The sequence below is a fragment of the Adiantum capillus-veneris genome, chromosome 22 (assembly GCF_014529385.1).
Source record: "Adiantum capillus-veneris isolate H3 chromosome 22, ASM1452938v2, whole genome shotgun sequence".
NCBI lineage: Eukaryota > Viridiplantae > Streptophyta > Polypodiopsida > Polypodiales > Pteridaceae > Adiantum > Adiantum capillus-veneris.
The window spans coordinates 45,779,121-45,791,053 of record NC_140952.1 but is presented as its reverse complement, the minus strand read 5'-3'; the positions used below and the strand labels follow the sequence as shown (position 1 = coordinate 45,791,053).

The 11,933-nt window shown below is 45.5% G+C and overlaps 1 protein-coding gene across 1 annotated transcript; it reads left to right on the top strand.

Annotated features, from left to right (window-relative positions):
- Window positions 1-2,111: 2,111 nt before the first annotated feature.
- On the top strand, window positions 2,112-2,360 carry LOC147429262 (uncharacterized). Its single transcript, XM_086494900.1, has one exon. The coding sequence runs from the start codon at window positions 2,112-2,114 to the stop codon at window positions 2,358-2,360; it is 249 nt and encodes an 82-aa protein (XP_086351026.1).
- The last annotated feature ends 9,573 nt before the right edge of the window (window positions 2,361-11,933 follow it).

The following is an 11,933-nucleotide window of genomic DNA, read 5'->3' as shown; positions in this document are numbered from 1 at the left end:
CAGGTCAAGGATCGGATTGTATTACATCGGAGTTTGTTGGCTTGGAGTTTACTGGGTCGGAGTTCGCGTGATCCGATTACTTAAACAATATTTAAATTTCAAATTTTGCGTCGAAAAGGGTGCAAAGTTCCTTCCACTTAACTACATCATACGAGTAAGGGACGACATCATTTCCTCACACACTTTTAGAGGCCTTGGCACTTGTGCGATTCACGTAAGTAGCAAGCGCATGCATACTCCACAACTTGCTAAGCTTTCTCCTACTTCTGCTTCAGCTATGCCTAAGCCTAAACCTGTTTCTGTCATGAGACCATCGCCAGAAGATGAGCAAGGAGAAGTTGGTAAGCTGCGCCCTCACAGAAAAGGAGTAGTGCTCAGAGTTGATGTATCTGACCCAGAAGATGAGGTCGACGTGCTACCTGAGGAAGAATCAGCACCAATGTCATCAAGCAAGATGTTGCAAAGCTTAATGGAGCCTTTCACTGATTTCAGGGTGGAAATTGACTGTCAGGCAGAACGGAATGAGAAGTGGTTGAAGGCAACAGGTTTATATGAATTTGATACTCTACCCTGGGGCCAGTGGAAAGGGAACATTTATGCAAAAACGCAAATGGAGCTGTTACAAAAATCCAAAGGTGCCATTTCTGAGAAGGTACATCTTAGTCCAGGTGTGGTACCTCAGGTATTTCAGCTTCCCTTTACCTCTGTTACTGCAGTACCAAAATGTTCATATGAAGATCTGAAAAAAGAATTTGGACCAAGAGAAGGAGGCAGGCATTACTTTATGTTGAAGAATGTAGAGTATTGGAGGAGATAACAACTGAAATGGTTTTTGGAAAGAGTTTGTTTTCTAGCTAAATATGACTACATGTCTAAGGAAAATTGGGCACCACTATATTTTGCTAAAAATGGGGGGAAGGTCAGTTGTGCACATTGGGTGTATGATAGGATTCATGCAGAAGTCTTTACCTCGGATATAAGAAAGACCCAGCTGAGTAGCAGGTTAGCAGCATTTCTGTCTGCTTTGTTTGCTTTTGCTCAGAAAGCTGATGTAGGGGAGGTCCACACTTTCTCTCATTACTCCTATCAATGTGGTCAGTCCTGGGCCGGAACAGGGGAGAATATCTGACAAAGCAGAGTTTAGTAAAAGCGTGGATAAAAAGCTGAGGACCATACAGGATTTTATTGAAGTAGGATACATTGAGGATGAGGCCAAGATGGCATTGGCTAGTCATGAGCAAAAACTGCTTATGGGCAATTTGCTCAAGAGTTTGGATGTTGAGACACAAACTCCTAGTAGGGTTATAGGCAAAACTTTTAACATGCCCAAAAAGAGGAAGCTAGATAGTGCTTTGCATGAGGTGGCCAAATCATTAGATTTCTCTCCAGCTGGTCCTAGTACTTCTGATAAATCTGATTTGCTTATTACTGATGTACCAACAGCTTTGAAGATGTTGCAGGAATTACAGGGATTTGTAAGGTATCAGTAGCACAATATGGAGGAACAGTTACAAAATATAGCTGAATCTGGTCTATCTAAAGCAATGCTGCAACAACAGTTGGAGTTGGTGGAATCCTTGAAGCAGGAATTGGTAGAGCAGAAGGAGAAACATCAACAAGAGATGCAGGATCAGCTGCAACTACATCAACAAGAGATAGCAAAGGTTAAGCTCTCCTTGGGAATGTTTCAAGAATGGACTAAGGAATTGGAAGGCAAAGTCAATTCTGAGCTGGATCAGGTGTCTAGTAGAAATACAGAGTTACAGGTGGAGAATGAAATGTTACAACAAAGGTTGAAACCTTTGGAAGCTTTGGAAAAGCAAGTATTAGCTCAAGAAGATATCAATGTTTTTGGAGTGCTCATGGATGAAGGGGATCTCAATCTGGTAAGGCAACAGTTGGTTGAGGGGATGCAGGATGTTTGGAAAGCAATGAGAGAAAGGCTGACATCAGTTATCAAGTATCCCTATGAGGCTGTGAGATCAGGCTTCATTAGTTCTCATGAAGCTGCCTTATTAGAGACAGTTGAATCTCTGAAGAAAGAAAGAGATGTTTATCAGGAGCAGCTTCAGGAGTTCAAGGATAAACAGTTGCAGGTGGATGAAGAATTCATGGTACAAGGTGGTTTTGCACTTAAAAAACTAGTGCATGTTTCTGTTCAAACACTGCAAGCTGCTGAGGAAATTCAGAAGTCAAGTGGAGAAGCTTTTCCAATGGAGGTTGAATATCAGAAGGAGATTACAGATGCTGCAAATATTGAAGTTCCAGAACTCAGTGCAGCAAAGAATGAGGAGACTGTGGTGACTACAATACAAGAAGCTGCTACTGAAACAGTTCTCAAAGATATGTTTGAAGTTTAGGATGGTCAGGAATTCTTTTGTCTATCTCTTGCTGATCAAGGGATATGTGGATTCGAGTCAGATTTCAGAGAAATCCACCACCGGGCTGTGGCATGTGTTGACAGGCATATCAGAGTACCAATTTAGTAGTTAGTCGGAAGTGCTTCATCGGATATAGTTAGTCGGATGTTGTTTAAATCGGATATTTAACAGTTATGATATATCAAGACTGAGGTTGTTATTACCAGTCTGTTTTGTATGATGGTTATAAGTCGGTTCTGGGAGTTGTCATGGCGCAGTTGTATTCAGAGATGTTGTAGCTCTTCTTGATCAATGAAGCACTCTTGTTATCTTAATTCTGAGTTATCAATTCCTTCTATCTCTTACCTTCAGTATGATGTTAGTACTTCTGTGTATTATTTCCGAGTTATGAGATGCTAAAAGAATTGTGATGCACTATGCATTTCCTGTGTTGATGAACCACAACATCCTTCATCACTATGTCATGCATTGGTTACAAACTGATTGGATCTGCCAAATGCCATTTTATTTTTGTTAGCAACACCAATTTTGAGTACAATTCCCAATAGAAAATGGAATATTGTATTACCTTGAGTAGGCTAGGCATTTCTGTATACACATACGACAATCTACTAGAGCACCTTGTACCATTGGTATAACCTACGAGCCACCCACAAAAGGATGCATTCAAATCTAGAGGGTGATGGGTGATACACACACACACATATGCAGGTAAAAGAAGGAAATTAACCTCTTTGGTGCATAATTTTAGCAATAATATTGATCTTCTACACAGAATAGAACTCTACAGAGGTACCTACACTCTTTCAATGCTACTTCTGGATAGTATTAGACTCTTCTGTAATATACAATACAATACACCCGATGTTGGGGTGTAGGCCAGGTGGCCGTGGTAAACCACCCTTGTACACTTAAGTTCACCTATTCAATATAGGGAGAGAAAGAGGAAGTGTTGACGTCACTCTTTCTTCTCCACTAACCCACACAGGCTGCCTGTGTATCTCCCCCTTCCCCATTTCTCTTCTTCCCTTCTCTTGCACACACTCCGTACACGCATACGTGCACTCATCAATTGGTATCAGAGCTACGACAACGAACCGTACGCGCGACCGCTCTCTGAAAATCGACTCGGAAGTGACAGAGCTCGCTGGCTATGGCGGAGCTCGGAGCTCAAGCTTGAGCTTGGCAGTGTGCAGCAGATCCGAAATTGCGAGCTTGGCTTGGAGAAGCAAGGAAATCGAAGGCTTTGAAGCCGAGCAAAGGACAGCAAGGAGTGAGAGCTTTGGGAAGCCTTGTAGCTTCTGCAGGCAAATCAGAGCCATAAATGGTATCCAGGCACCCCGATCCCGAGCCCCGACTACCCCATGTGTGTAGCTCTCCTTGTTGAGAGGAATCTTTGGATGCTTGGAAAGATCTGCATAGCAGGAAATCGACATCAGAGGTAGTCTGTTGAGAATTGTGCAGATCTTGGAGAGCAATCGGGTGCAGCTTAGGAAAGCATAGCAGGAATCGGCAGCTTCAAATCGAAGCATAATCGGGCCAGCTCGTCGATTTGGCAGGGCTCACACACAGGGCAACACCGAGAGGCCAAAGCACTGACAAGCTTGACATTGCGCCAATTAGGCAGCGGGCATTCTCAGCACTGGGCATAACTGGGCAGCAGTAGGTGGAATCGAGCCGTGAGCCGGGCAGCCGGGCTATGAGCCGTGAGCCGTGAGCCGGGCATTCTCAGCACTGGGCAGAACCGGGCAGCATGGCCATGAGCAGACTCTTATACACACACACACTTAATGCATTCAGGCAGCGTTGGTAGAGTGCAGCGAGCTGGCTTGAAGCAAGCAAACACACACACACACACACACACACAAACGAAGTCTGCATTTCTCTGCAACAGGCAGTCTGCTTGTTTGTTTGACACACTATAGTGTGTGCAAACACTTGTTCCCACAAGTAGTGGCGAGCCACAAATCAAAGAACATTCACATGCTGCATGTGAATGTGTGTGGTAGTGTATACACACACACACTCTCAGGAGTTGGAGTTGCAGCGAGTCCATTTGCCTAGGAATCTAGCACAAAGCTGAATTGGTGAGCATTTAGCTTGCAGAATTGAGGAAAAGTAGGGGTTTGGTAAGTCGATCATTACAGATCTTGCTCTTGACGAGCGACGTGCACCGACATCGGCGTACAGCCATTCTCCGACTTCGTCATCGACTTCTTCGACATCGTCACCCAACTTCGACGTCTGCACACCGAATCCGACAAGCTTGAGAGCGATCTTGACAGATCAAGTGAGATCAGCGATCGATACCGATCCGCCTCGGTATTGATTGCTCGAGCATTGGCGTTTTACGGCTATTTGGCTAGCCACTTCCGCCCGGCGGCGGAAGGCGACATCGACATCGACACCGCTCAAGCGCAACGGCTCGACACTCCTCATTGCGACGGATTTCCGACATCCGACCCACACCGGGCGCTTCCCCACACGAGCGAGTTCCCGCGATCGACGACCGTGCTTGCGACATGCGCGGGTGAGGTACCTCTATCATAGAGGAGTGACACCCAGCATCGGCACCGAGCGCATCGATCGCCCTGTACGACACAGTTTACGGATAGGACACCTTTGGCGGCTATTCGACTAGCATATTTCTGCCCGGCGGCAGAAATCGGCACATAGCGACGCCGACACGCAGGTTACAGGTTACAGAGGGGGTTTTTCAGCCCATTCACTCCCAGATTCTCCAGGTTACCAGACGCTGCGCTTTCATAGGCGATTTCGCAGTCATTTCGACAGCAGATTCTCTGTGGACACATGCGTTGACAGATGCATTTTGTCATGAGCACACCTAGTGCTACTGAGCTCTTTTGAGAGCAAATATCCTCGCAGGGATCACTTTCACTGCATGCAGCAGTTCTTGGCGCCTGTTTGAGCACGATTTTACTCATGTATGTTGAGTTGCGGACACTGCCCACTGTACTACGTGTGGAGCCATTTTTTGGCTATTTTGAAAGTTTTTCCCGGCCGTTTCTGAGACTCGGACCGGAAGAGCCCTTTCTGAGACTGTGGCTAGTCCATTTGTGTCTGCATTAGCCTTTGGAGGGTCGATAGCGTGAGGTTTTCTTTGAGCTGGGGTGTGCTCGAATGTTGAGACACTTTCGGTGATACAGGTAGCTGGAGTTCCCCTTTACGGTACCCTCGCCATAGGATATGTATCTGGACGGTTATTTATGCTTTTGACGCCGAGTTAGCACTCACATAGCAGTGGTTTTGTGCAGCAGATGCCCAGTTAATGCAGTTGGCACATTTATATGCATTTTGAGTTGAGTTTTGACTCCTCATACAAAGGAAACTCTGTCGGATTTACTTCCCGCAAGTTGTGACTTCCATTGTTGGCATTTTCGAGTCTATTTCGGTTGAGATTTTACTCCCGATACAAAGGTTACTCTGCCCAAATTTCTACAGCTTCTCGCCATAGTTTGGCACCTCTCAAACCCTCTTATCAGCGATGGCTTCTTCTTCAGAAAAGGAGGAGTATTTCATTCGGAAGTTCGATGGCAGCAACTTCACCATGTGGAAAGAGCGCATGAAAGATGTTTTGATAAACAAAGGCCTCTCAGAACCGTTGAAAGAGCGCACAGAGGATGATGATTATACACAAGCTCAATGGGAGCTTTTGGATGCAAAAGCCATGGCTACGATACGTCTACATCTAGCCGAGTCAGTCTTCTTCACTATCATAGGGAAGAAAACAACCAAGGAACTTTGGGATTGCTTATGTTCAGCATGGGAAAGCAAAAGTGCATCCAACAAAGTTTTTCTCATGAAAAAGCTTATGAAGCTCAACATGAAAGAAGGTAGCACAGTTTCCAGTCATTTAAATGAGTTCAACTCCTTGTTCAGTCAGCTGACATCTCAGGGCTTTAAGGAGTTTGACGATGAACTCAAGTCTATCTTCTTAGCACAGTTTCCAGTCATTTAAATGAGTTCAACTCCTTGTTCAGTCAGCTGACATCTCAGGGCTTTAAGGAGTTTGACGATGAACTCAAGTCTATCTTCTTATTATGCTCTCGACCCAGTTCATGGGATATCTTTTGCACAGCCATTAGCAATTCGGCTCCGAATGGCAAGTTAGAATTCAATGCTGTCACAGATGCGTTGCTCACTGAAGAGATTCGTCGTAAATCTCTCGATAATGCTAGTCATGGAGATGCATATATGGCTGGCAGTTCAACAAAGCCAAGAGGCCGTGACAGGCACAAATTCAAAAGCAAAAGTAGAGAGTGGAATCCTCGTAGTCCTAGCAGCACAGAAACCAAAGTAGAGACCGCACTACCAAAAATGTCGAGTGTTACTATTGCCACAAGAAGGGTCATTACAAAAAGGATTGTCGCAGTTTCCTACGAGATCAGAAAAACATGCAAAAGGATAATTCTGGCAAAGGCAAAAGTACAGTAAAGATTGAGGAGCTCAATATTGTTGAGTCTCCCATGCCTACCACTGCAGTAGAGGATGCTCCTCCTCCAGTGATGCTCATTATGCCCACAGAGATTCATGCTGAGGTGACAGCAGATGCCTCCGATGTTCTCATTTTCACTTCCGATCTCACTCCAGATGCTTTGGTTGCACAGGATGAGGGTTATGCACAGAATTGGATCCTTGATTCTGGTGCAAGTTTTCATGTCACACCGCATAGAGAGTGGTTTTCCTCTTATGCATCCATGCATGGAATAGTCAAGCTTGGTGATTCCTATGAGCTTGACATTATTGGCATTGGTGATGTAAAACTTCAGATGCATAATGGCACTACTTTTGTGCTACAGAATGTCATACATGTGCCCAAGCTTACGAAAAGCTTGCTTTCTATAGGGCAATTGGATGACATTGGCTACACTACAATTTTTGGTAATCGTTCTTGGATGATCCGCAAGAACAACCTTATCATGATGAAAGGCAATAAAAACGGATCCCTGTACTCTTTGTTTGTTTCGAGTGTCGACGAACACTCTATCTATGTTGCCGAGCTGCCGTCTCCTGAGTTGTGGCATAGCCGGCTAGGGCATATTAGCCAAAAGGGCATGAAAACAATTCAGCGTTTTGGCTACTTACCTGTGTTAGATTACACAGACTTTCCATTGTGTGAGCATTGTCTGTATGGAAAACAGACTAGATTGACATCTTCGCCATTGAATAAGAAATTAGGCGAACCTCTAGACTTGGTGCACAGTGATTTGTGTGGTCCAATGCCACATAAAACTCTAGGGGGGGCGCACTACTTTCCCACATTCATAGATGATTCTACCAGAAAGGTGTGGGTGTATCTCCTTAAGCGTAAGGAAGAACTCTTTTCGACATTCCAAAAATTCCTCGCCATGGTTGAGAACCAATCAAGAACAAAGCTCAAAGCTTTTCGCACGGACAATGGTGGAGAATACGTCTCCACAGAGTTCAAGGATTTTTGCAATAGAAGAGGCATTCGGCGGCAGTTTACTGCTCCATACACACCTGCACAAAATGGGATAGCTGAAAGAATGAATCGTACAATTCAAGAGCGAGTTGTCTCTATGATGTCTATGGCGAAGCTTACTCCAGAATTTTGGGGGGAAGCTGTTCTCATAGCAGTGCACATCATCAACAGGTCACCTAGTTCTCCTTTGAATTTCAAAATTCCAGAGGAATTGTGGAATGGCAAAAGGCCCATCTATGAGCATCTACGTGTATTTGGATGTGAGGCATATGCACATGTGCCCAAAGAACTTCGTCGGAAGTTAGATCCCAGATTACACAAATGCATCTTTATTGGCTATGGTGCAAACGGAGAGATGGGATATCGTCTTTGGCAACCAGAATCAAACAAAGTCATTCATAGCTCACATGTGATTTTCAATGAATCAAAAATGCACAAGAAGCCCATCAAAGATGTTGAGTACAGACGTGTTCGTTTTGAGGATGTAGCCTCCGAACCAACTCAGTTCAGTAGTTATGCACCCACTCCTCAAGTGCAAGATACTACTATTGCTCCGGAGAGAGCGGAGTCCAGCAGTCAGGCACTGAGACGCTCTGAGAGAGTATCACGTGCGCCCGAGCGGTTTGAGTCGGGTATACACCACATTTTGGTCACTGACAGTGGAGAGCCAACCTGCTACAAAGAAGCTATACAAATGGAGGATAGCGTTAAGTGGGAGCAGGCTATGCAATCAGAATACAATTCGATTGTGGCTAATGAGACATGGGATTTGGTTGAATTACCAAAAGGCAAAAATGCTTTACCTTGCAAGTGGGTATACAAGAAGAAGTATACAACGGAAGATCCCGAGCCTAGATACAAGGCTCGTCTAGTTGCCAAGGGTTTCAAGCAACAAAAAGGTGTGGATTTTGATGAGATTTTCTCTCCAGTAGTCAAGATGACTACACTTCGCACCATGCTTGGCTTGGTTGCTATCCAAAACATGGAACTTGTCCAAATGGATGTGAACACAGCATTTCTTCACGGGGATCTAGATGAAGATGTCTACATGAAACAACCAGAGGGATTCGTATGTGAAACCCAAAAACCAACGAGGTCAAAATTGGTTTGTAGACTGCAAAAGGCACTCTATGGCCTCAAGCAAGGTTCAAGGCAATGGTATCAAAAATTCGACAAATTCATGCAGTCTCAGGGTTACATTAGAAGTCAAGAGGATCACTGCTTATACACAAAAAGGTTGAACGATGGTTCTTTAATCATCTTGATCTTGTATGTAGATGATATGCTTATTGCAGGCAAATCAATTGATGAAATCAATCAGCTGAAAAAGATGCTAAGCACTTAGTTTTCCATGAAGGATTTGGGAGATGCCAATCACTTTCTTGGTATGCACATCAAGAGAGACAGGCAACGTGGAATTCTTGAATTAACTCAAGAAAAGTACATTCACAGAGTCTTGCAACGTTTTAGTATGCAGGGGGGGAAGTCATTGAGTACCCCAATGCAAGCATACTCCAAACTTAGCAAGGAAGACTCTCCCAAGACAGTGGCTGAGAAAGAGGAAATGGCGAAAGTACATATTCTTCAACAGTTGGCAGTTTGATGTACGCTATGGTAGCCACAAGACCAGACATTGCACATGCGGTGGGAGTAATTAGTAGGTACATGGCAAACCCTGGCAAGAAGCATTGGGAAGCAGTGAAGAAAATCCTCAGATATTTGAAAGGTACAGCTAGCAAGTGTTTACGCTTCGGAAACAGTGATGCATCTATTGTAGGTTACACGGATGCGGATTATGCGGGTTGCGTGGATCGTAGAAGATCCACATCTGGCTATGTGTTCATGTTTGCTGGAGCAGCTATCTCTTGGAGATCGTGTCTCCAAGATTGCACGTCTTCATCTACCACTGAGGAAGAATATGTTGTTGCATCTGACGTCAGCAAGGAAGCCATATGGTTGGCTCGTCTAGTGGGAGATTTGGGCATTCACGAGGTTCCAGTACTACATTGTGATAGTCAGAGTGCCATTGCTTTGGCAAAGAATCCAGTGTTTCACTCAAAGTCGAAACACATAGAGGTCAGATACCATGTTATACGAGATGCATTGGCTGGCAAGCGTATCGAGCTTGTCAAGGTTCACACTGATGACAACCCCGCAGATGCTCTCACAAAGAGCCTAGCCTCGGAGCGATTTACACATTGTATAAAACTTATGGGTGTAGGATGAAGCCTCGGCAATGCTTCATCAATTTTGTATAGACTAACTATACTAATGCCACTATTGGCCACCATGACCTTCAAGTGGGAGGTTGTTGGGGTGTAGGCCAGGTGGCCGTGGGAAACCACCCTTGTACACTTAAGTTCACCTATTCAATATAGGGAGAGAAAGAGGAAGTGTTGACTTCACTCTTTCTTCTCCACTAACCCACACAGGCTGCCTGTGTATCTCCCCCTTCCCCATTTCTCTTCTTCCCTTCTCTTGCACACACTCCGTACACGCATACGCGCACTCATCACCCGACATCTAGATTCTTCCTGAGAGACTCCAAAATGATCGACTCAATAGGATGCTGTTGTAATTACATTGCAATAGGAATGAGAAAGAAAACTTACATACAACTCACTCACAAATAGAATAATTAATCGACCCATTGATATGCAATGCATACCCAAATTAAATACCTCCAATCCTTCCATCCTTCCCTGAAGCTGCATATCCACATCACTTTATGCATGCAATCCATGGCTTCAACTAGACTCTTTTTACAGCAACATCGCAAATGCTTGAAGGAAAAAAACGATTTTGATAAGGAAAAACGTGGACGGGTGAGCTATTAGCTCCAAAGGAGGAAAAAAACATCATTACTTTTATTCATATATGTTGAGCAGCAAGATGTGTCCCTCAGAAGCTTACATCATGCGAAGCCATTCAGTGTGAAACATTTCTCATAGATGTACAATCAACGAGCCTGTGGAGTGGGAGGTCGCAAGTTCAAGGGCCTGAGGCGATGTAGGGAGCCCTATCCCCCCCCATTCAAATGGATCAATCGCTGATTAGACCCAGCCGTCGATCCCTTGTCTCCCTCAATGGCTTTTTTAGACGAGCCCCCCCTCCCCCCCCCCCCCCCCCCCCTCCCCCTCGTTTATAAGTGACACGGGGTGTGAGTGGAGGGATCGATGGTGGCAGGGGTGCACGATCGGCGTCGTGTGGCTTTTAGGCCGTCGGATCTCCGCACCAAGGGCGGGGGGGGGGGCATGATTTTTATAGTCATGGAGTCCTTCCCTACAATAGTGGTCCACGATAGATAGGCAGGTTGGATAAGGTTGTGGAGTGCGTGCGGGGAGGTCTGGGGTTCAAGGCGCGACGATTGGCTGGGAACCCTAAATTTTTATGCTCGTTGATGATAAATCAATGGTGGATTAAAGCGGGGCTGTTGATCCCTTCACTTGACCCCATGGCCTTTATAAACGAGGCCCCTCCTCCCCCCTTTTCTTCCGAGCGTTGTCACATACTGAAATCCTATTAATCAATGGGATTCGAGCGCATATTCTCCCCCCCCCCCCCCCCCCCCTCGTTAGCATCCAGTCGAGGGGGGGGGGGGGGGAGAGAGAGAGAGAGAGAGAGAGAGAGAGAGAGAGAGAGAGAGAGTTCCCATAGAATCCCTCTGTCTGCACATGTCATGAGAGAGACACCAAGCTCTCTCCTTCCACAACTCGCCCCTCAACTGATGCTGCTCTCGGGCAGCCCCCATCTCAAAATCTCACGCACGCAGTTCACCCACTCTCCTCACCTCCTCCGACCACACAAACAATTGTTGCAGTCGCCTGCAACACTACATGAGCATGAGAGAGAGAGAGAGAGAGAGAGAGAGAGAGAGAGAGAGAGAGAGAGAGAGAGAGAGAGAGAGAGCAATCCCCCCATACCGTCGACCTTCCTCTTCCCGTTCCCCCTCATCACACAGGCTGAGAGCAAGTAAGTACGAAGAGAGCTGCACACACACACACATAAATCTTTCGCAACGGGACCTCTTGCCACTACATGTGCATCCATGCAGCAGTCCGTGTGTGTGACTCGCGACGATTGCGCAC

Bases quoted from the DNA above. Each gene is read 5' to 3' on its own strand.
- LOC147429262 (XM_086494900.1), top strand. From the start codon at position 2,112: ATGGTACAAGGTGGTTTTGCACTTAAAAAACTAGTGCATGTTTCTGTT.